This window comes from Enoplosus armatus, chromosome 1 (assembly GCF_043641665.1).
Source record: "Enoplosus armatus isolate fEnoArm2 chromosome 1, fEnoArm2.hap1, whole genome shotgun sequence".
Taxonomy (NCBI): Eukaryota; Metazoa; Chordata; class Actinopteri; order Centrarchiformes; family Enoplosidae; genus Enoplosus; species Enoplosus armatus.
This window is the reverse complement of record NC_092180.1, coordinates 26,749,184-26,771,710: the sequence shown is the minus strand read 5'-3', so window position 1 is coordinate 26,771,710 and position 22,527 is coordinate 26,749,184. Positions and strand designations below refer to the sequence as shown.

General features: G+C 44.7%; 4 protein-coding genes across 5 annotated transcripts; 2 read left to right on the top strand and 2 right to left on the bottom strand.

The window, feature by feature from the left end:
- Window positions 1-2,133: 2,133 nt before the first annotated feature.
- On the top strand, window positions 2,134-8,431 carry LOC139288837 (adhesion G-protein coupled receptor G1-like). Its single transcript, XM_070910273.1, has 12 exons — window positions 2,134-2,188; window positions 2,532-2,586; window positions 3,005-3,092; window positions 3,364-3,492; window positions 3,953-4,126; window positions 4,215-4,269; window positions 4,362-4,453; window positions 4,722-4,840; window positions 6,306-6,586; window positions 7,411-7,501; window positions 7,632-7,957; window positions 8,053-8,431. The coding sequence occupies exons 1-12, from the start codon at window positions 2,134-2,136 to the stop codon at window positions 8,166-8,168; spliced, it is 1,581 nt and encodes a 526-aa protein (XP_070766374.1). The 3' UTR covers window positions 8,169-8,431.
- A 1,685-nt stretch (window positions 8,432-10,116) lies between these two features.
- LOC139286058 (nuclear factor 7, ovary-like) lies at window positions 10,117-11,742 on the bottom strand. Of its 2 annotated transcripts, XM_070906844.1 has the most exons (2): window positions 11,072-11,742; window positions 10,117-10,945 (listed from the first exon to the last, which is right to left on the bottom strand). In XM_070906844.1, exons 1-2 carry the CDS (start codon window positions 11,740-11,742, stop codon window positions 10,117-10,119), a joined length of 1,500 nt encoding a protein of 499 aa, XP_070762945.1. The 2 variants fall into 2 exon arrangements, with proteins under 2 accessions (XP_070762945.1, XP_070762862.1); XM_070906761.1 differs by having other exon boundaries at window positions 10,117-11,742.
- A 1,599-nt stretch (window positions 11,743-13,341) lies between these two features.
- Window positions 13,342-16,886, top strand: slc7a6os (solute carrier family 7 member 6 opposite strand). The gene is made up of 5 exons (XM_070912431.1): window positions 13,342-13,530; window positions 14,304-14,633; window positions 15,046-15,252; window positions 15,651-15,783; window positions 15,945-16,886. The coding sequence occupies exons 1-5, from the start codon at window positions 13,342-13,344 to the stop codon at window positions 16,079-16,081; spliced, it is 996 nt and encodes a 331-aa protein (XP_070768532.1). The 3' UTR covers window positions 16,082-16,886.
- A 1,077-nt stretch (window positions 16,887-17,963) lies between these two features.
- On the bottom strand, window positions 17,964-21,038 carry slc7a6 (solute carrier family 7 member 6). Its single transcript, XM_070912312.1, has 9 exons — window positions 20,549-21,038; window positions 20,346-20,471; window positions 19,986-20,130; window positions 19,767-19,890; window positions 19,578-19,681; window positions 19,375-19,471; window positions 18,879-19,028; window positions 18,125-18,308; window positions 17,964-18,031 (listed from the first exon to the last, which is right to left on the bottom strand). Exons 1-9 carry the CDS (start codon window positions 21,036-21,038, stop codon window positions 17,964-17,966), a joined length of 1,488 nt encoding a protein of 495 aa, XP_070768413.1.
- Window positions 21,039-22,527: the final 1,489 nt, after the last annotated feature.

The following is a 22,527-nucleotide window of genomic DNA, read 5'->3' as shown; positions in this document are numbered from 1 at the left end:
GGGTATCTGCCTTTTCTTCATACATGATTGTTGGACACTGGTGCAGGGTTATAAAAGAAACTGACCTGATGTCTACTACCGATGTTTCGGTATGTTTTCTGCCATTAAAACTCCATTGTAGCATCACAAGAAATGTCTTGATATTGTGAATGCTTGGTATATGAAAAGTGCATCAGGAGCAGGTTGTCTCGTGAATTAACATCTTCCACCTGGGTACGTGTGTGATTGTCAGGGATACCTGGTGTAATCGTGGCAGCCTCTTTGGGATTGAAGGACTTCAAACAGCTTTACGGAGTTACACAAATGACCATGGCCGATACTAACCAAAGTAACGCCATGTAAGTAAATCCTGACTGTTTTAAGCAAGACAACAGAAATAATCCATTTTATCAATATGAATCCAATGCTTATATTTTTTTTGTTTTAATCGTCAAGTGCGGTTTACAGTAATGAAAAACCGTGTGGGTGAAGGCAATTTGAATCGTGCAAGGGAGTGGCGGGATGTAAATTCATAAACCGTAAAATAGCATCAAAAACAGGGTTTGATTTCATGCAAATCTTAAGAATTGTAACTTTTAACTGTTGTAATATTTGTTTCTATTATTTTCATATACTGTACCCGACTGAATGTACCCTCTAAACTATATTCTCACAGTCGTTTGGGTGTCCTGCCTGTCCCACAGCTGCTGGATCACAGATGATTCCTTTTTCTACGCCTTGAACCTGGTGTATTTCACCCTCATATTCATCTTCAACTCTGGCATATTGATGGCAGTGGCCTCCGGTATCTGTAAGAGGAAACAAGCGTGCAGGAGCGACTCAAAGCTCGGAGCAGAGGCCCGGGGAAAGACTTGGAGACACCCAGAGAGGTTCGGTGATTCCTGCAGGAGTGGCCTCACTGTGTTAGGCATCACCTGCCTGATGGGAACCACCTGGGGCCTGGCCTTCCTCGGCTCGGGATATGTCAACTACCCCATCCTCTACCTTTTCTGCATCCTCAACTCCACACAAGGTCAGCTGTCAGTTCTGAGTCGTGTTGAAAAAGTTTTTAACCTGTCCATATGAACAAGAGTGTCTTTATCAAACGTGTCTGTTCAGGTTCCGTTTCATCAGCTTTTGTGACTCCACTCGTGTTTTTATAATCTGTGTGTGTCTCTTTGTCAAGGTTTCTTTATCTTCCTGTGGATCTGCCTGTCAGTCAAGAAGCAGAGGAAGAGAGACACAGAGGACAGGATGACTTCAAACCCTGTGAAGACAGGAATCAAATCTAATTAGAACCCCCCCCCCCCCTGCCATTAGTGATGAAGTCCGGATGTAAACCCATGTGACCCTCCTGGAAATTCCCTTAACTGTAAACTCTCTGTAACTTTAAAACTGTCCTCACACAAACATAACTCTTTTGTTTGAGTCAATTCTGTCATTGAAATAAAGCAGTTTCTTTCAATAACCTACTGTATTGTGTTTTTATAGTTACTGAATATATCAGTACAGAACAAGTGCAAGTGGTTTACTCCACCAATCCTTGAAATCACACGCACAGCTTTGAATCATTCAGATGATATTGGAAAGAACGTTTTTTTCTTTTGAAAACAGTGGTTTGTGCATGTCTGAGTTTCGCTTCCAACTGTGTCAGTTGACCATTGTGACTTGACTATTTCTCCTATTTTTTTTTTTTTTTCTTGCGTCTGTCGGAAAACGGTAACATTTGGAAACTTCCTCTTTTTCTCTAGGCTCCTTTGTGTGACGTTGGAGATTTAGACATGGTCAAATATCCATATCATTTGTTTCTATGTCCCATTGTAAGAGGTGGGGATTTATATATAAATCCACAGTGTGACATCTTACTCTCGTGAGCAGATGTCACAGAGATTGTCACAGAGATTTCCAATTAAAAAAAAAAAAAACGGACATCAGCAGCTTAAAAGAATTGGATCATTTTGTACCATTTTAAGCTCATCTGATATGAATCACTTCCTGTTCGCATGAGCTCGTCACCCCTGCTCCGCCACCACCTTGTAATGTATGTAGATGTGAAACTCCCCCAGCCCACCTCATCAAGCAAACGTCCAACAAGCAGAGAAATGCTGTGAGTGGAAGTTGTAACATCTTCTGTTTGAACAACAGTGAGGCACCATGTGGATTATTACCCTTTATCTCGTCTGTTTTTTTTCCCAGACCCAAGCAGGCGGTGAGTTGTTCACATTTGTTTATTGTGTGTTTGCGGTTGTGTGCTCGTGAGGTGAATGTAATTTTGACTGTTGATACATCAAGGTCGTGGATCATCAAGCAGAGAGAAAAATAAAGTCACTCATGGTCCTCTGCTGCCCGACGTTAGGGACTCTTACCCAACCAGTCGTGCAACACTAAATCCCACAGTCTCGCAGAGTAAGTGGTGACCAAACAGTCGCAACAGAAAGTCTTGCCTGTCATGTTTCTCTGGAGTGAGAATTTGAACTGTCAGCCTGGTACACAGTGTGTCCATCCCTATCTTGTGCTATCTCCGACTCTCTTTCGCCCTCTGTCTCTGACAGACTTCTGTGAAGATGTCTTCAGTGAGTGTCAACTAGGTGATGTCCCCTGGACCAGGTGAGTCACGCAGTGGATCTTTGACATGAGTGTGAGACCCAGGGACAAAATAAGCATGTGAACAATGGCCGAGCAAATAAGTCATTGCAGCTTACTGTGTTGTTGCTGGAGGAAGTTTTCTCATCTCCAGATTCTGCTTTTCAGGAACCAAAAGCGCATGACTGCGCATTTCTCTGTTTATACAACAGTGTTTTGAAATGGCTTCACCAGCAATACAACATAATGTACAATAATGTCAAAGGTTGTCACTCAGCAGTGCTATTGCATATAACCTAAAGACAACTTAGCCGTGTTCACCTAAAATCAATACCTTGAGTAGTATTTAGTACTTATAATGGTATAATAGCGTAGTTGTAATGTTGTAGAACTTGTGTCTAGATCGCTGAAATGCTGAAGTATGTGAAATGTGTGTTGGTAGGTGTTATGAGGACAGAATTGCATCGTGCAGGCCCAGACTCCGCTTTTCACCCGGCTTCATTCATCGGAAGGTGAACTCGTCTCAAGAGGTGAGGCCATGTTTTGGTTTGACTGGCTCGCAGTCCTTGTCTCATCCGGTTCTCAATTGGTCTTTCGAGGTAAAACAACCGGAGGTGTTATGTATGAACGTGTATGTGTATGAAATGCACTCGCAAAACATCATACACACACACACAGTTGAGGTCGGGATGTATTGTCTTTCCTCTTTTTTCAATTGTTTTTTTAGTTATTTATCGTATTAAATAAATATTTCCCTTGGTGTGTGGTGAGTGAACTGTTGTCTTCTTGTGTGGTTTTTAGGCTGAAGTGAGTCCCACTCCTCAGCACAGGGTTCACATCCCATCCTCGGCTCTCCAACGAAGCAGAGGCGCTGCGTCCGAGGAGGAGGTACTTCTGGTGGCCACCGTGATCAACAGCACCTTCTTCAAGGTCAGTAGCTCTGGAAGGTACTAAAATGTGCGACCTCCCAGGCGAGACCAGGTAATCCCTTCTTGACTGGCCTTATTGATTAATGTGGACATGCAAGTAAAGACAAGTAGGTGAATTAAGGGCGTTCTTTTTATTTGGGAAATCTGCAAAAGTGGCTGCAATTCAAGAGGAAGGACGAGGACCTTAATGCGTTTGAACATTGACACCGGCTTCTACTCTAAGTTAGCTCCCTCGGCATCATTATACAAAGTAAGATTTCCCCTCACGCTGATTTGCATTGATTTCCATGAGCTCTGTATGCTCGCAGTCAGCCACTGTGTACTATGAAAATCAAGGACAGGTTGATACTGTCGCCAGTGTTGATGCGGTCCTTCAACACGCTTTGGGAGCCGTTTCACTGATTACTCTGATTAGACTCACCCCAGCATTAATGTCATATCACCTCTGTCCATGTCTGCAGCTGAGTCCTCCTCTGGGAAAAGGAAAGGGGAGAGCACTCATACCGGACCAGGACAGACCTAGACACAGGCAAGGCTCTGTTATGGGTGAGTTTGTCCTGGCGGTGAGGGCAGGGAACAGTCCTGTCAGAAACCTTTCACAACCCATCAAATTAACCTTCAAACACAGCATACAGGTAAAGCCACCTGTGCTTAGCATTACACTTGGATGTAAACACCCCGGCTTCCCTCTCATTTTGAACGCGCTTTTGGAATGTGTTTCAGGTGGAAGATGCGACGTGTGTGTTTTGGCAGGAGTCAGAGCAGGAGGATGGCACAGGTGGGCGACACATGCCGGCCTGCAGCATCTTTGCCCTTAAGTAAAAAGAAGATGAGCTCAGGTTCATCCGTCATATTCGTGTGTGTTTTCAGGTCGTTGGGCCACAGACGGCTGTGATACCAGCGACAACGGAGCTGAATTCATTTGCAGCTGCAACCACCTGAGCTTCTTTGCCGTGCTCGTGGTAAGATGATGACAGATAACGCGTTATCGCGTGCATGGGCTGTACTAAGAGCAATACTCAGCATTGAAGTAGTTTGGAGGGTGATGTGTTTCCTTTCCAAAACCAAAAACACAAGAGCAAAAGTGCCTTTTTTTTATGCACAGATTGAAAATGTGCATAAATAACAGCTGCACTTACAGAGTAGAGTCTACTGAAAAGGCTTCCATCTGACTTCTGAACTTAAAACACATCTGAAGTTGCGTTTTGATTGCATCCTTTTCTATTCCAGAACCCCGTCTTATCAGTGGATAAGAGGAACGCTGTGAACCTGAGCTATATCACCTACATCGGGTCAGCTCTCTCCGTCTTCTTCTCAGCTCTCAGCTTGATCATCTATATATGTCTACAGTGAGTTTGACTTGAATAGAATTATACCCACGAGTCTCAGGTGATCAATCATATATCATAAAATATCTATCGTGTTGCGTTTAACAGAGATGACATCCTCAGTCCCTTTTTGACAAGGGACTGAAGCAATGCGTGGAGTGTGTGTGTGTGTGTGTGTGTGTGTTATTTATGGATTCATTTCACAGAACAACAGGGCTTTCTTCCTGTAGAAGTCCACCCACAGACGTATGCGTTTTTTGGCCTACTGAGGTACTTTGACCACACTGTTTCACGTCGTAAATCTGGTACATCTTTCTTGTTCAAAGGTGGCACCCCACAGTCATGTGGGTAAAAGGTTCATGTATTGCATTTGGTCTGATGCGTGTGAGACTGACAAAAACCACAGCAGCAACTCAGCAGCAGCTCTAACTCACTCACTCACACACACACACAAAAAAAGTAGAGGCTTTGTGGCAGTTGAAATTCCTACAGTCAGGGCATGATTGCATGTGCATCTACTGATATAAGACAAGTTAGTAATAGAGCATGGAAGAAAGCGTTGATGGTTGGTATGTGTTGTTCTGATAACATGTGTTATAGGTCACCGAGGTTTGTCAGGAGACGTTTTGGGTCAAACAAGCTCAGCGGTTGAGCTGTCTCTCCATACATGGCACCAATACATGTTCTCTTACAGGCAGCCCACGAGAGGAATGTTTCAGCTTTCTTTACGCAGCAGCAGGCCTAGAATGTCATCATTTTAGGGGCAATGCCACTTGGCCGTTGGTGGCTTTTTTTGAGGGCACCAAGGCCAAATGCCAGGGCGGCAAGGCCATCAAATAAAATAAAAAAATCCTTAAGATTTCAACGTCCTGGTTGACTTGGCGATGCCTGTGGTTACTGGTGATAGGCCTAACAGCAAGTGCGGTGCAGGGCACAGTGAAAAGAGTTGGTTATCTTGCTGAGAAGTTGGAGGTGTGCAGCGTGTCGCCTGCAGCTCTTCATCCAAAAGCTCCGATCCGTCTTGTTCCATTACTCCCTGCAGTATTTCAAACTGATCTTCTGTTTATAAGAATGTTGAAAGTGAACATTAGATGACCGGTAGATGCACGTTTGATGACAGCGGTCGGTGCTAATCTCACTGACTAGCACGATGCATTTCCTGTGACTACATGATAAAAGACATGTGACGCAAACTAGTTCGTGTTGAGCATAAAGTAAGGATGCAGCCCCTCGTTATCATATAGTAATGCTGTATGCCAGAAAGCAGAATTAAGACAAAAAGTCTCAGGTCCTTGTGGTACAGTAGCCAAGAAAATGCTAAATCAGAAGCTAAGGTAACATCAAAACTGTTGTTTTGTGCATAGGACTGTGTTGAGGTGAATATACCTGAAGAACTCAGGTCATAGATGGCCAGATGTAGCACTGTATCTGCTAAACAGGCAATACAAAAATGATCACAACATACTGCATACTGTCTCTCTTTCAGACGGCGGCGTCCCGAGAAGGCCATCGGCGTGCATATGCAACTAACGGGGGCGCTGCTCTGCCTCCACCTCAGCTTCCTGCTGTGCTGCTTCTGGGTGTGGCAGGTGAATGAGAACGAGGAGGGCTGGGTTTGCCGGGGTCTGGGTCTCCTTTTGCACTGGTCCCTGCTGGCCGCCTTCAGCTGGACGGCTCTGGAAGGGTTCCACCTCTACCTCCTCCTAGTCCGAGTCTTCAACATCTACGTCAGGAGATACCTGCTCAAGCTCAGCTTGGTGGGATGGGGTGAGTATGGATTTGCTCTCTTCCAATATACAGTTAATACGTCAGGGAAATAGCCAAATCAAAATCCCCTGTGGAAAAAGACTATTTATGATGTTATTAGAAATTCATTTTTAAATGTGAGACCATTAGTGGCTAACAGCCATGGAAATGCTTGAACTAAACCGTCTGATTGATATATATAGTCCCATATTCAGTTTTTTTCCCCCATCTAGAGCTACATCAACAAGTTACATGTACCCACTGGAGTTTTTTACTACTAGCGATGCAGTACTAGTTCCAGTATTTGTATCTCATGTTGAAGCATGTGCTCAAGGGCAGGGGTATCATGATGAAGTCAGGATTACCAACTGGGCGAAGCAGGCACCAGGAGGCCCTACATTCATTGTGTGTCAGTTGGTTTGTGTTGATTTTATTTGCTGTAAATTTGTTTGGGCATATGCACCTCGAAAGCACAATATCGCCTGAAGTCTTAAGGGCTCTAAAGCGGAGATAGACCTTTTGGCCACTTGGGGGCAGCAGGAACAAGCTGTAAACCCACATATTTTTCCCTTTTGGGTTGATGTGGCAAACCTGTCAGCAAACAGTTGCTTATTTACACATCTCAGAGGCGCTCAGCCCCAAACCCACTGGTTCCCTCATGAAGAAGCAAACAACTTCCCAAAACAGCTGGGCAGGACATTACATTACAACAGGAGGAAGGAGTGTGTCTGTTGGAGCCATGGATTGGGTGCTTTAGTGAACATTAACAGCAGCAGGCAGGTGTATGCGGGGTCGGTTGGAAGTAAATTGTTTTTTTTGGGGGGTTATTTTTGTTCTTTGTGCAGGTCTTCCTACACTGACTGCAGTGGTTTGTGGGATTTCCGGCGTTTATGGCAAACACAGCCTGGGACAGAGGGACAATTCCACAGCACAGATGTAAGAAACCAAGATTCAGTGTTGTGATGTGAAATATTCAGCCACACAGGAGGTTTGAATTCTCAGCAGATCCAAATCAAATGTTGATCAATCTTTTAAAATGTTGGCTTTGTTTCTTAACAACCTGCAGATGCTGGATGAGCAGCAATTTCCCACACAGGCTTTTAGTCAGCTACATCACCACTGTGGCCTTCCCGTGCCTGGTGGTACTGTGTAATTCCTGCATGCTGGGGCTGGTGGTGTTTAAGCTCTGGCGGCTAAGGGCAGGTAGTGGAGGCAGTGAAAGCACCAGCAGCTGGAAGAAGATGAACAAAGAGAAAGGGACCCAGTTATGGAAGGACTGTGCCACAGTGCTGGGCCTCAGCTGTGTGCTGGGCTTATCTTGGGGGTTTGCGAGCACCACCTACATCTCCCTCCCTGGGATCTATGTATTCACGATACTGAACTCCCTGCAGGGTCAGTATGCGCGTGATCTTCGTATAAAGTACGCACAGTGTTTTTATGATTTGCCGGAAGAATTCACACGGCCTTTCTTTTTTTCTTCTTCTCAGGTGTATTTATGTTCCTGTGGTCCGTGGCTTTGACCTGCAAGTCTCGATCTGACAATAACTCCTCAGTCAGGGACCCCTCCTCTCAGAAAATGATGACCACCAGCTTCAATAACTGATACTCACCGCTAAAACAAACGTGTTATCCGCTGCCTATATTAGGTGTTTACAGGACTTGCAACTTCTTTAACCCATAAGAACCCAGACCCATTTCCCCTCAAAGGACAATTATGGGGAATACACCACAGACCAAGTGGGCCACATTGAAGACATTTCTGATAGGGTTTTTTTTTTATACTGTCAAAGATCTGTGACGTTACATTGGGCGTTTATGGTAAATTTACTTGTTTTATTGTTTTATATTAATTTGTTCAAGAAACATGGTTGACTGTATACAGGAGACACTATTAAAGCATTAGAATCGTTAAATGGGTTTTAACTTACCTTCAGTATCAAAATACAGGCTTTTTGAAATGAGTTGCTTCCTTCACTTGTGTTTACATGTCACCACCACCATTTTGAAAAGGTCCCGACCTGTCACAGTAACATGACTGTGACATGACCGCCACACCAGGATGTTACGTATATGTCGCTCAGTGACTTAATGAGTTAAGATCAAGCACAAAGCTGTATAAGGAAGATTCTGGGGCCTTTGAAGTGTGTGTTACACCGGTGTCACCATGGGTTCTTATGGGTTAAATAAACCCAGACACAGTGCTTTCCGGGGATTTTGGTTGCCCCCTGGTTTGCTTTTAAGGCTTAACACGTGTTTGTTGCGTTTGAGAAACACCCCTCACAGAAACATTGCTGTGGGCCTGAAGCCCGAAACACTCGCTTTCAGAAAGCAGTGTGACAAAATGGACACCGTATGTGGCTTGTTAGTTTGTTCGCTCAGAAGTTCTCTCTCTGTTTCCTGAAAGGTTCGCACAGTTAAGATAGCCTGTTGCTGGTCAATGATGCAAATTCACGTGTCAAAGTTCACCAAAGTTGAAAACGCGACGGTTTCCTTTGAATCTCCAACGACAAATGTCAAAGGTCACATGACAGAGTCTCCGGCTCAGCCGTTCCCTTGAGTCCTGGGCCTGTTCCCAGTAATGCATCCATTCCTTCTGTCAGTTTGAACTGTTGCCTGTTTGGCCAGTGCTTTGTGGTACAAATCCTGCTTTGGTTCTTTGTTGCGTGGACACTCTGTTTTGTGAAACGTCAGTGTTTGTCTGTGTTTTTGCTTTTGTCTTTTTGTTAAGTGATATATTGAGATTTTTTGCTTTCTTGTATTGTAAATGCCGATTTGCACTGCAGCTAAACCTGTTCTGCTTGCACTTTCACTAAAACCACCAGATCCAGATACCTTAGAAACAAGTATATAACAAGTATTTATAGTATTTATGTACAAAAAAGAAAGAAAATGTAACCACCTCTGGCATATCTTGTAGAAACTTAAAAAAAAAAGAAGAAATCCAAACAAATGCAATTCATAGGTTGTATGTGCTACTGGATGTAACATTGGCAGATGAGTGCCATCTGTTGGCTATCCAAGGTCCAAGGTTCAATTTCTTCATCCAGTAACAACATGGAAATTACATTCTAATCAACCAACACTGATTACCAAAACACGAGAAATAAATACTCACAAAATAAAACCATAGATATATAAATAAAACCCCACAAAACTACATTCCATAATGAAAAGAACCATCCAAAAACCAAGGTTAAAATAAATGAATGTCTCATGTCTACTTCCAGATTTCTGATTGTATTGTTGTGTCTGTCCTGGGATAACATACGGGATAACAGTACACAGATTTTCTCCTATTCAAATGACAAAAAACATGTTTTAAAGTTGTAACTTTTAGAAATTTGAACTTGTAAAAAAAACTGTGAAGTATGTACAGTGCATTACCACTCCTTACCTGACTATTTTATCCAATATGTTTAGCTAACCACGCCTGGAACATAATGGGTGGTGTTGATGAGGGTATACCTGAGTTTATCTGATAGGGCGGGGGGGGGGGGTTAGGGTTAGGTGACGCAGGTGACAAGTAATCATTTCTGGAAAAAGTGGCCGGTTCAATCAGTTTTATGGACGACAGAGATCCTGAGAGGAGCAGAGTTGCAACCACCATCATTAAAACAGGGACTGAAGAACGGGTGGAGTTTTTCTGTGAAAGAGCAGCCGGTGAAGGAGTAAATAATATCTGCAGCATCAACATTATAGAAGGAGACCAGACCCTCCTCATAATCCACAAACACTCCCACCTTCTGAGGCTGCGACTTCAGAGAGAGGACGACATCCGGGTCGGTGAGGGCTACGTACTCATTTCCGTTCCTCAGCTGCAGAGTCCAGTAACCAGCCTCCGGGCTTGATGTGATTTTTCCTTTCCTGTTGGCCGACTCGCTGACCACTCCTAAATCCCATTTAGTTTTCCCTTTGACCTCGACCTCGTAGTAGAATCTGCCAGAGGAGAAACTCTGCTTTCCCAAGACAATGACACAATATGAAAATCTCTCCGGACTGTCTGGGAGGCTCCTCTCTACGTCACTGTGATTTACTTGTCTCCCATCATCTGACAGGATGAGTTTAGGGTGCGCTGTATCGGGATCAAAGGCCACATCCTCTGCATATCGCTGCACCCTCTCCAGCTCAGCTCCGAGCAGCTTCTCCGTCCCTTTGCCGAGTGTCCCCTTAAGCTGAGCGACAGCTCTTGCCACAGTCCCCTCATACGACGGCGGTCGGAGGCTGATCCTCGACCAGTCTATACCGGGTAGAGAGACGTTCAGGGATGAGAATCTTTGGAGGAAGTGGAGGTGATCATCAGAGCGTGCGAGCTGCTTCACCTCAGCGTTTCTCCTCATCAGCTCGGCGATCTCCTGATCCAGCTCTTTGATGAAGTCTTCGGCTCGTTTCGCTGTGGCCTCTTGCGCCTTTGTGATCTGTTCAGTGAGCTCAGTCAGGCCTGTCTCAACACACTGTGTCAGAGCAGTGAAGACCCCTACGCCATCTGCTGCCTCTCTGTCTGCAGCTTCTTTGTGGAGCTTTGCTGACTGCCTGAGCTCCTGCGTCTTCAGCTGTCTCTCCTGGATCATCCGCTGCAATTCTGCCTCGGTCTTCCCCAGCTCACTCTTCTTTCCTTCGCATTCTGCTTTCAGAGGAACAACGTCATGTGACTTATGGTCTGACTCAGTGCAACACTGACAAACGCACATCTGGTCAGTCTTGCAGAACAGCTCAAGGAGTTCATTATGCTGTGCACACATCCTGTCTTCGAGGTTACCCAGAGGCTCAGTGAGCTCATGTGTTTTCAGGCCTGACACTGTCCAATGTCGCTCCAGGTGAGCCTCGCAGTACGAGGCCAGGCACACCAGGCAGGACTTCCGGGCCTTCAGCTTGATCCCGGTGCAGACGTCACAGGGGACCTCTCCAGGTTTGGCGACCTCCGAGGCTTTCTTTGCAGCTGACTGTCTGAACTGAGCAGCCAGTTCAGATATGAAAGTATTGACATGCAGCTCAGGTCTTGTGCCAAAAAGCTTTTTACACACGGGGCACTGGCCTTTTCTGTTGATCCTCCAGTTTTCAGTGATGCAGCTTTTGCAGAAGTTGTGTCCACACGGTATGGTGACAGGGGTGGTGAACACATCCAGGCAGATGGAGCACAGAAAGTGCTCTTCAGACAGCAGACAGATGGCAGCTGACATGTTGAACACACTGAGACCAACAGTAAAGATGAGAAAGAGCAACGTCAGTGCTGAATTCGTTTGGGAAAATAAAACAACGCTTGGATTATTACAATATTAGCTGAAGTTATTTGGAATGATTGTCTTTGAGAAATGTCCATTTGTCAAGGGTTATGTCTGTCTAAATACAGCATGTAAAAATGGTAAAGCTGGTTATTTATAGAGAGTAAAATGTGGACTCACCTCTGTATGGGTAGGACTGTTATACACTATTCTTGAAAAGTGCCAGAGGAACTAAGCTGTTTTTTTCCTCATAGAAAAAGGACTTGCATTGACTGCAGCCCGCCTGTCACTCTAGGAAACCTCTAACTACACTGGGGTGGGGTGGTGTGGTTCCTCTTTTCAGTGTGGCTCCACCTCCTCATACATTTAAAACCGGTCGTGTGACTACCCCCCCCCCCCCCCCCCCCACCCAGAGCAAGCAGCCAATTGTTTTTGTTTTCTTCTGCCTTTAGAGTGACCAGTCACTTTGGCCCCTCCTGGCATACACACAATGTGCACAAAGCAGGAGAAGAACGCCGGAGCTGCTCAGCAAGACCGACCTGATGTGTGTATGTCAGTTAACCACATTACATATGAAGGAGAGATGGCTGAGTTTCAGCAGAAGATGCAAGCGAAGATACACAAGTTCACAAAATGGATTCGAAAGTTGTTCGAAAATTTGAGCTAATAATTTCCATATGTGTCATACTGTCACTGCAGTTTCGGTTATTTCTTAATTTGATTTAACTTGTATGAAAAGTACAAAAATGTGCAGTGGACTTTGAAGTAAAACAATTCTTTGGAAGATGACGAAGGAAACATTGAAATTAAGTATTTAAAGAAAATACCGTGAATGCAATTGTCCAATGTTAACAGTTCTCTGCTAGATGATGAACCAGTATTACCACAGCAGCCAACAGCTACACTGCACTGTCAGTTTAGTGTCAAGAGAAAAAGAGAAAAAAAAAATAATATACACTTAATTTAAATGTTATGCTCTTAAAATATTGTTTTGCGAAGAGCATTTTCTTTTTCTTTTTTTTTTTTTATCATTCCACACATACTAATGTTTCTTTGTTTCTTAGACAAATGGTGTGAGATTGAATATGATAGAAAAACACAACTGGACAAACAGGGGGGAAAAAAAAACAAACAATTAGGCCTACAAGTTTTTAGCTTTTCAATATCAGCATTTCATTGTGCATTTAATTCGTCACAATTTAGATTTTTTCTGTGTCATGCAACAATTTCATTGGTTATAATTAACTACTTAAACGTGTATTATTAATGTGGCACGCTCCAAAGAATGAGCTTCGTGCACATATTATATTAAGGGAATATGAGGGCTAGAAAAGTATATTTTGACGGAACGCATTAAATAAATAACGTTAGAGGATAGGAAATACGACGAGTAATTCATCAGAGGAAACTACAGTATTTGTTGACATTTCCGCGCCCTACAACCCGAGCGCGGTGACGTTTCTGGTACCCGGAAATAAAGGCGGAGTGAGCGCTCTCCAGTTTTCCTCCTCTCTATCTGCCAGACAAACCAGACTAACTCAGACAGAGAGAGACGACATGGATCCGAACACGACGATTCTGCGAGTCAAGAGGAAAAGGGGGACCGACCCCGCAGATGCGTTGTTGCTGGCGTGCAAACGTATCCGCCCAGAGACGTCCCAGAGCTCTGGCGAACCGGTACCGGAGCCCAATGAAGCCGAGGTGGAAAACTCTGTCTTCAAACTCGTGGCGACTGTGGCGACACAGGTGAGAGGCCCGCTGGTACAGCCGCGGTGTTAGCTAACCAAGCGCTGCAGGCTAACGGTGGGAAACGGCAAATATACACGTTAAGTTTGCGTCTCGGTACAAACGTAACGATTTTATACGGTCGACTGGCTGGTCGCGTGCTGAAATGAACCACTTTAAGTAATGGTAGTCGTTGGGAAAACAACGCGCTTTCTGCGCTGTTGTTGTTAGCATAGCACTCAGGCTAGTCATTAGCCGTACATCAGCCCCAAATGTCATTAGCCTGTGCGATCGTTAGCTCGTTTTGTTGATGTTGAACGTAGTTGTGACGTGTTTGCAGGCCTCGCAAATGATTTGACTTCATCTATAATCTAAGTCGTCGTAGCTTTTAACGTTATTTAAGTAGTTTAGTCACACAATGCCAAACAGCTCAGTCATAACGTTATGAGGCTAGCTGGTAAACATATTCCGGTATAACGTAACAGTATACAACTTTCACTTTTTTGGTTTAGCGTTATTTCAAGCGGATTGTACTGTTCTGCCTTTTTATATAAATAGTCGTGTGCTGTTAACGCGTGTGTGTGTTTGGCTGTGACATTTTGCGTGTTTACTTCAGGGATGCAGTGAGGATTTGGGTTTGAAAGTTGACGTTGGGGCGGTGAGATGTTGTGAAGGGTGGTCTGCTGCGTGCTTAATCTTCTTCAGCTTGCAGGTGTCTCGAATAAACGCCGGATATCTTCTCATATCAGTGTAAGGGTCCCATTAGACTCTCTTGTCTGTCATGTCCCCGCCAGGATGCTCCCGTTCAGACGCAGGTTCGGCAGGCTTTGGCGCGGCCTCGCACGACCCACGCACTGCGCCCCTCCGCTGCCAGCTCCCAACGGATCATTGGGGACCTACGGAGCACAAAGTGGAGCACCCGGAGGGAGGAACGCTACAGAATACTGTCTAGCCACCGTACCGGGCTGTCAAGTCCAGCTGAGCAGCAAAACCCCCAGACAGATGCTCCTGAGGGCGTAGAGGAAGCTGGGAAAGGGCAGGACAAATGTTGGGGTCTTGGAGAAATCCAGGTGGTTGATCTCATACATGAGGATGAAGAGGACCAGGGCAAGTCTTCTGGCAAGGTGAGTTGAGCATTATTGTAGATGGTTACAATTGAGTATTAGTAGTGTTTTGTCTGCAATGGCATCAATTACCATACTGCGTATTGAAATAGATTCTATCAGTAATGCATTATGCCTCACTCTTAAATTAGAGGTAATCGCAGTACATTTGCTGAACATTTTCTTTACTTGTGTCACGAAAGGCTTTCAACAGAATAAACAGTAAATACTTAATAGCTCATTAATTAACTGTCTAAATGCTGTTTTGAATACAAGGTACAAGGTCAAGGAGGTAAGGCTCGCACATGCTTCAGTTGTTTACCTTCTCATTGTATAGTGCGTTAAACTGTTGACTCATGCCTGGCCCTCTAACCTCTAACGTGGACATCCTCAGTAGGGATTCATTTATTCTCCCGCTCTGTTTCTTGTAAAGACGCTGTCCTCAGACCCAGCAGTGATCCTGTGTAACAACACCAAGCTGCTGCGGGAGCGTCTGAGCATATCCGGAGAGAGACTGGGGGAAGAGCACCGGGAGCAGGACGCCGCCTACGTCTACGATCTGTACTACCAGGAAACGGTCACGCCGGGGTGGATCCAGGACATCCTGTCTGTCAGGGCCTATGCCGACGAGGGAGAACTGGTGTGTTTGGATGGTTGGACGGACAGATGAATGAGTGCTGAAATCTGAGTGAGTGAATGAATAAGTAGAGAGTAGACATGGGTAAATTTTGTATTTTGGATAGATCAGCCGGGGTCAGCTGACACGCAGCTGGTCTTGACTATATTACAGGACTAGCTGTAAATGTCGCCCCTGCTGTCTAGCTTACATTTGCTTTCTTAACTCAAAGTAGTGGCCCTGGATCAAACGCTACTTTAGGCCAATCACTACCATATATAAACTTGTTTCTCCACACGTCATACAGCTGACTTTATTTAATCTTTATTGTTAATATAAACAAATTCTCTTGAGGACACTAAAACCAATAATGAATCAACCAAAATTAGGCTTTCAGATCAGTGGGTTGTTGTTTCTCCCAGGTGCCTGACCTCGTGGTTCATGAAGAGGAGGTGTATGAAGACGAGGACGATGAAAACGAGGAAGGTAACTGGAGAAATGACTACCCCGATGAGGACAGCGATGCAGACAGTGACAGAGAGGAGCGTTATGGCGGTACGTATTGATGTCGTATTTAGATCTTATTCGTAAGTCCATTTTCTTATTTTATTTAGGTCGTTGCCATTGGCAGCCATATTGAGAGCTGACTGAAAGTGTTATTGCTGATCACGGTCCTTCCGGTCATTCATTGGCTAATGCCTGTCTCACACATGCAGGTTACTGGGAGGAGGAGCACTCATACAGCCGGAGGAGCTGGCAGCGCTACCAGACCGAAGTGCTGCACGAGCTGGACTTCCGTGGTGAAGGTGACGCTGAGGATGACGACGATGGAGACAAATATGGTTCTGATTGATCTGTCCCTTAACCCACACCCGTCAGTGGATCCTCCCAATGCCTTTTCACAAATAACACCGTAGAGCTCTGTGTAGGTGAGAGTGGAGCTAAACAAGAATGGCACATAATATATGAAATATAAATATATACTTCAAGAAAATCCCATCTCAAAGTGTAGCTATTTATGTGTAGCACTCATCAGATTTTTACAGAACGACATGCTCTTAACACCAGAAACCAGTGCAGAAAGTATAAAAAATGTGTCTTGAGTCACAATTTGTTGACCCGTAATGGCTCAAATTGGGATCTTTTTAGGGTGAGATCATCCCTCTCTCTACTACACAGATGAAGATGATGATGGCATTATTTCCAGATCCAGAGTGTCTTTTTTTTTTTCCTTTTTCTTTTCTTTTTTTTAAACTATGGTGGAGTGAATTTGTGTGTGGGTGTTTGTTCAAAGTGGATATGTGTGTGCGTGTGTGTGTGTGTGTGTTTAGAAATGTTGCATATTAGTGTTATATGCCTGGTATGCTTTGTGCTGTTAACACTTCTGTTAGTGAGACGTCTTGGGCCGCGCGTGGTTGCAGTTTGCATAGGGTGTTTGCATTTTGTGCATGGTAGCGTGTGTAGGTATAATTGTTGCGTGTTAAGGTTTTTTTTTTTGCAAATTGTTAAAAGCGTGGTGCATCATGTTTGTTGTGGGTGTGCGAGTTTGGTTCAGAAAATTCCCCCTTTTTTTTTGAAGTTCAGATTGTTTCTCTCGGATGCTTGTTGAATTAAACTTTTTGTAAATATGTAGATGTGTATAAAAAGAAAGCTTTCAAAATAAACTTCAAACATCTCTGCGTGTTTACTGTTTAGTTAGAAAAACCAATGCCAAAGTATGATCTCATTCATGGCATAAGATGAAGTGCTAGATTGAAACCAAGAGGAGCCATTTAAGATGATATTTTTCTTGAAAAACGTGAATCTTCAATCCTGTGCACATTTGATTTGTCATACAAACGACATATTGCATTTACTTTTTTCAACATCAAGTTGTATCTAAATCATCCCGTCCCCTTTGGAACGTGTTGGAGTCATGGATTTAGATAGTGACTACTGGCAGAGACGTCCAACTTGTGTGTCATTTTATTTTTACAAAATGAGATTTCCTTCACTCTGTCTGAGTCTGAACAGCTGTCGATGTAGAACAGGGGAAGGCTACAGCTTCATACAATGTTAGACCGTTAACCCACCTCAGCCGAAAATCTTAAAACATTCACAAAGACTCAAAAGTTGTATTTCAACATATAGCAAAAAGAGTTAAAATGCAAAAAAAAAAAAAAAAAATGAGACACCAAAAGTACACAAAGACAATGCTGACTCAAAATCTTCAGATAGCAGCAGACAAAACCTTGTCTTCTCCTTTTTTCATACAGGAAGTGAACGTGACTATGATACTTTAATACTCAGGGGAGATTAGGCACATTCACACACATACTGCACACAACATCTTTCAGTTAAAATTGGTTAAATCCGTGTAATAAAACCGGCTTGCATCATTGTCAGTTCAACGTGAAATCTCACAGGCACACATACAATCACCTGTAGAGCCAACCAGGCGAATCCTTTGTAACAGAGGTCATTAAATAAGTGTGATGAAGAAATGACATCAACAATATCCACAATATGCAGTATAACCGTATCTATCTTTACGCTTGAAGTCCTTTTCAACGTCCTTGAATTCCGGGATACATCTGCAAGTGAACGTGTGCATCACGTGGCAGCATTTTCAAGTGTTGTAAACGAGTCAGTGAGGTCTGAGCGCTTCTACGTAGAGAAAATACAATAAGAGAGTCACAAATCCCTTCTCTGGTCCCCCGGTGACCGCTGGGTCGAGTTGTGAAGCGTTTTGGATGCTATTCGCTTTTGTCCATCTCTGTCAGCACACAGTAGCAGGTGTACTGGGTGACGTGAGTCAGAGAACCTGCAGTGAGAAGACAGCGACACGTTAGCCGCTCCACGTTGTCAAGAGAGGGTAAGGTAACAAAGTGACAAGGGCGCCTTGTGGCGAACTCACCCAGTAGCTTGGTGACGACAGGCGGTCGTTTGGACACTGGCAGATGGACACCCAGGAAGTAGACAGGCACCCCTGACAGGGCAATGGCAATGCCAATCAGGGAGTTGACGGTGTCGCTGTAGAGAGGAACCGCCACCAGGAAGAGCGCACAGAGACAGAACACCACCGGGTACAACAGAGTAAACTGCAGAGAGAGAGATCAGGAGGAACATTCAGTCAGTCCAGTGGTGGTCACTTTGGTAATATCTTTGACAACAGGAAGTTCTGGAATTCATTCATTAAAAGTTATCGGCATTACATAAAATACAGCATGCACGGTATTGCTGTAGCAAGATTAATAACGACGTTAAACTTGTTGTCTATTTACCTCTCTCTTTATATTTTTAGCTTATCACATTTTAGCTTTCAGCTTATCTAGATTTTTAATGTTTTTGAAAAGAATTAAATGAATGAATTAATGGATGGAGGTTTGCAGCAGGACACTTATTTATTTAAAAAAAAACAATATATAATTAACACTCCCATCTTCTTCAGCAACAAACAAACAAAACAAAACACACAGTTGACATCAACAAAGATCCAGGATCTGCTGTGGAATAAACAGCGTCTATGGGAAATGCTTTTGTTAATGGTACATATTCCAGAGCATCATAATCAATGTAATGATTATTGATCACAGTCTGCCACTGCTAACGGGACGAAGGAACGAAGGAACGGATGGACGCATGGGGTTATTTGTTTATTTGGCCCTTACCTTGAGAGGTCTGGGTCTGTCAGGCTCCTTCCAGCGGAGGTAGATCTGCCCGGCGATGGACAGACCCATGAAGAACCAGTAGCTGAAGCTGTAGTAGTTGATGAGCTGGAAGACGTCCTCCACTGTCAGGTAGATCAGAGACATGACACACTGGACAGCGGACGGAGGAGGAAAGGGCAGGATGAAAACAGTCAATTTTCACCTCTTAAATGATCAACATTTTTTAATTTATCTTAGGCGGATAAGTGGTCGAAATAAAGAAGTATAGTCGTGATCATTTTAGTTTCCATTAACACCAAAGCATAACTTATTCTATTTCTTTAGAGTGGAAAATAAGTTTAGCATACAATAAGAAAAGTAGTTTAAGTGCTTTGATACAATGAAGGAAGCAAGTAAATGAACGGGCTCCACCTTACGGTCCCTGTGACTACCGCTAAGTGGAAGCTTCCTGTACTTCCTGCACTATGAGTGACATGTAATTGTTCTATTTCCGTACATTGAAGATCAGAGCCGGGATCGGAGTGAATCTCTGTATGTGGATCATGGACAGAGCGTCTGGAAGGTGACCCTCACGGGAGCCCACGAAGAACAACCTGGTAACAACAGACACGAATTGAGACGGACAACGTGGCGCCATGCAAAGTGTGGTCTTTTGTGTGAACGTGTGTGTGTGTGTGTGTGTGTGTGTGTGTGTTCTACCTGGATGCGGCTATAATTGAGGCGTTGAGACCTCCGTAGCACGACAGAGCCACAGCGATGGGGATGATCCAGCTCATCACGCCGAGAGTGTGATCTGCGAACGTCTGAACCGGAGACAGAAAGTGGTTTTAGCGGACGCACTCTCACCTCGCGCCATCTTGTCAGCGCTTTACAGTTTAGTCTACCCACCACTGCCACTGCATCACTGGCCAGTATAGCGCTAACATCCAGAACAGCATAGTAGGCCACATTGGTGAGGATGTAGATGATGGTGACAATGGGCATGGAGACGGCGATGGCCAGAGGCAGGTTCCTGGAACAACAGGAACACTGGATCATTATAAATCATTACCGACTCGAGCATTCTGACGCTCATGGTTTCTACCGGAGTGGGAACATGTTAGTTACCTTTCAGGGTTTTTGATCTCCTCAGTGACGAAGTTGAGGGTGTCCCAGCCGGAATAGGAGAAGAGGGCAGAGTAGAGCGCCAGCGCAATGTCACCGGGATCTGTGGACGATCCCTGAAAGGACGATTCAAAGTTGGTTGTGTAACCTAAGACAGAGACAAGACAGTTAAAGGAGCGGTCACAACTGTAGCCGATCAGTCCTTGTCATTCCACTGTCGATGGTGGATTTCAACCTTTCCTTAAAATCAGTCTAGTCTGTACTGTTTCGGCAACTGGTTTTCAGCCATGGCAGAAGTTTGAGCCTGTGCCACCTTCAGCAGTTGCGGCAAGGAAGAACAATGTCTGTAGCGACCCCACTCACCCTGGCACAGCTTGACGATGCCAGTGACGATGATGACGATGAGGGCTGCCACCTTGGCGTAGGTGAAGATGTCCTGCACGCGGGTGCCCCACTTTACGTAGGCGGAGTTGATGAACGTCAGTAAGCCTGGGGAGAGAGGACGGTTTCATAAATGTTCTTGTGTCTCTACTCCTGTGGGAACAGAGCAGATCAGAGGTACTCACATATACACGCTGCAGCGATGAGCCTGGATCCTACATATGGCGGTTCACATGTTGGAAAGAGCGGCTGCACCAGGTAGTTTGCGAACGTGATGGCGATGACCGCCTGGCTGGTGGGCTCAATGATCAGCAAAGACGTCCACAGGCGAATGAACGCGATGAAGCCGCCGAATGACTCCAGGATGTACGCATAAGACGCCCCCGATTTGGTGATGGTGGTGCCCAGCTCAGCGTAGCAGAGGGCGCCCACCACCGAGAACAGGCCCCCGATGACCCAGATGACTAGCGACAGCCCGTAAGAGGCGCTGTAGATCAGCACACCCTTGGGGGAGACGAAGATGCCCGAGCCGATCATGTTCCCCACGATCAGGCTGACCCCGTTGAGCAGCGAGATCTCCTTCTTCAGCTGCATGCTCTCTTTGGGTGGCTCCAAAAGGTGGGGAGAGTGGCCTGCGCTGCCGTTCGCCTTCTTGGATTCTTCGTGGTCGGCCATGGCGCCGCCGTCTCAGGGCTGGACCAGCGGGAACCGTGGACCGACTGTGGACGCTACAGGCCCTTGTCCCTTTCTGGCAACCTCTGGAACAACCTGTCTGACAGATTCATATGTCAGGAGAGTGTCCTGTGACTGGTATTTAATCTCTAATGTATCGAACACCGGTAAAAGAAAGGTCATGACTTGAGCGCGTGGATAACAGATAACAGGACGTGGAAACATTAAGTGCAGAGGAGAAACACAACATAATTGCCTGGGAGACTTTTCTTTACGGTGATTTCATGTGAAAATGCATCAACATCAACTAAATGACAAAAAAATAATTCAGCTAAAAATGTGAACATGTGAGTTTGGAAGCTGATGGAATTATTAAAAGCTCTATATTTTTTTATTCTGCGACTCCACTAGAGTGGCTTTGCATGATTGACAGTTCAAAAAAGTCCTTATTCATCTTCTGCTGAAACTAAACAACCTCCAACCTCCAAAAACTGCTGTACCTGGAGCAGATGACCTGCTGGGGGGCGTGGCTGAGGGCGGTGACTGTATAGTTGTGACATCACAACCTTACAGAATTCCTGACGGCTCGTTTAAAGGCACAGTTTCTGAACACTGGTTGTGTAGCATTTCTCTGTGGACTGAGCGTTTTGATCCTTTCGCAGTATTTATACAGCACCTAGACCTGCTTTATAATCAAACAAGACATGGAGAGCTCACTTTCTACAATATGGGACCTTTAATAGACATTAGGTACAAATGTAATGACTGTATGTCCACAAAAAATCACTAAAAAGGAGTGCCATAACACAACAGTTGTCAGACAAAAACAAGACATTGAGACAGAATGCCAGGGAAATATTTAAAACATCATCATTGGACTGTTGTTTTGTCAGTCAAATGTTTCCTCCCTTATAATTTCACATTTGCCCGGTAATCACATTATAACTTGTGTTATAAAGGGACAAATATAGTGAAATCGGTGTGAAGATGGTACCATTTCAGAGAATGATCACACAGAGGTAGTGCTGTATGTAACGCAGGTGTGGAATGCACAATTTACAGGACAATAACATAACTATGTGAAAGGGCCAGTTGTCACTATGGGCTGGTGCTTGTGTGTTGTGTCTGTGTGCATGTGAGGCGCACGCTTCGGTTCAATCATTAGGCATCTGTTCCTCATGCGCAAACTCACCACCACCTGTTTTTCTGATGATAGCAGACCAATCAATGACTCAGACAGCTCCTCTGCTGCTAACTTGTAACCTCATTACTCAGCAACAGACGCTTTCCCACACACAGGATTCTGGCAAACAGTGTCACAGGAGGACACTGCTGGGTTTTTTTTTTTTATCTGAGTCAAAGCACGGCTCGTGCTTCATTCAAGCAAGAAGCTAAAGGCGCTGGTGGTGTGAGTATTCATATGTGTGCGTGTGTGTGTGTGTGTGTGTGTGTGTGTGTGTGTGTGAAATGTGTCAAGCATTATGCAACTCAG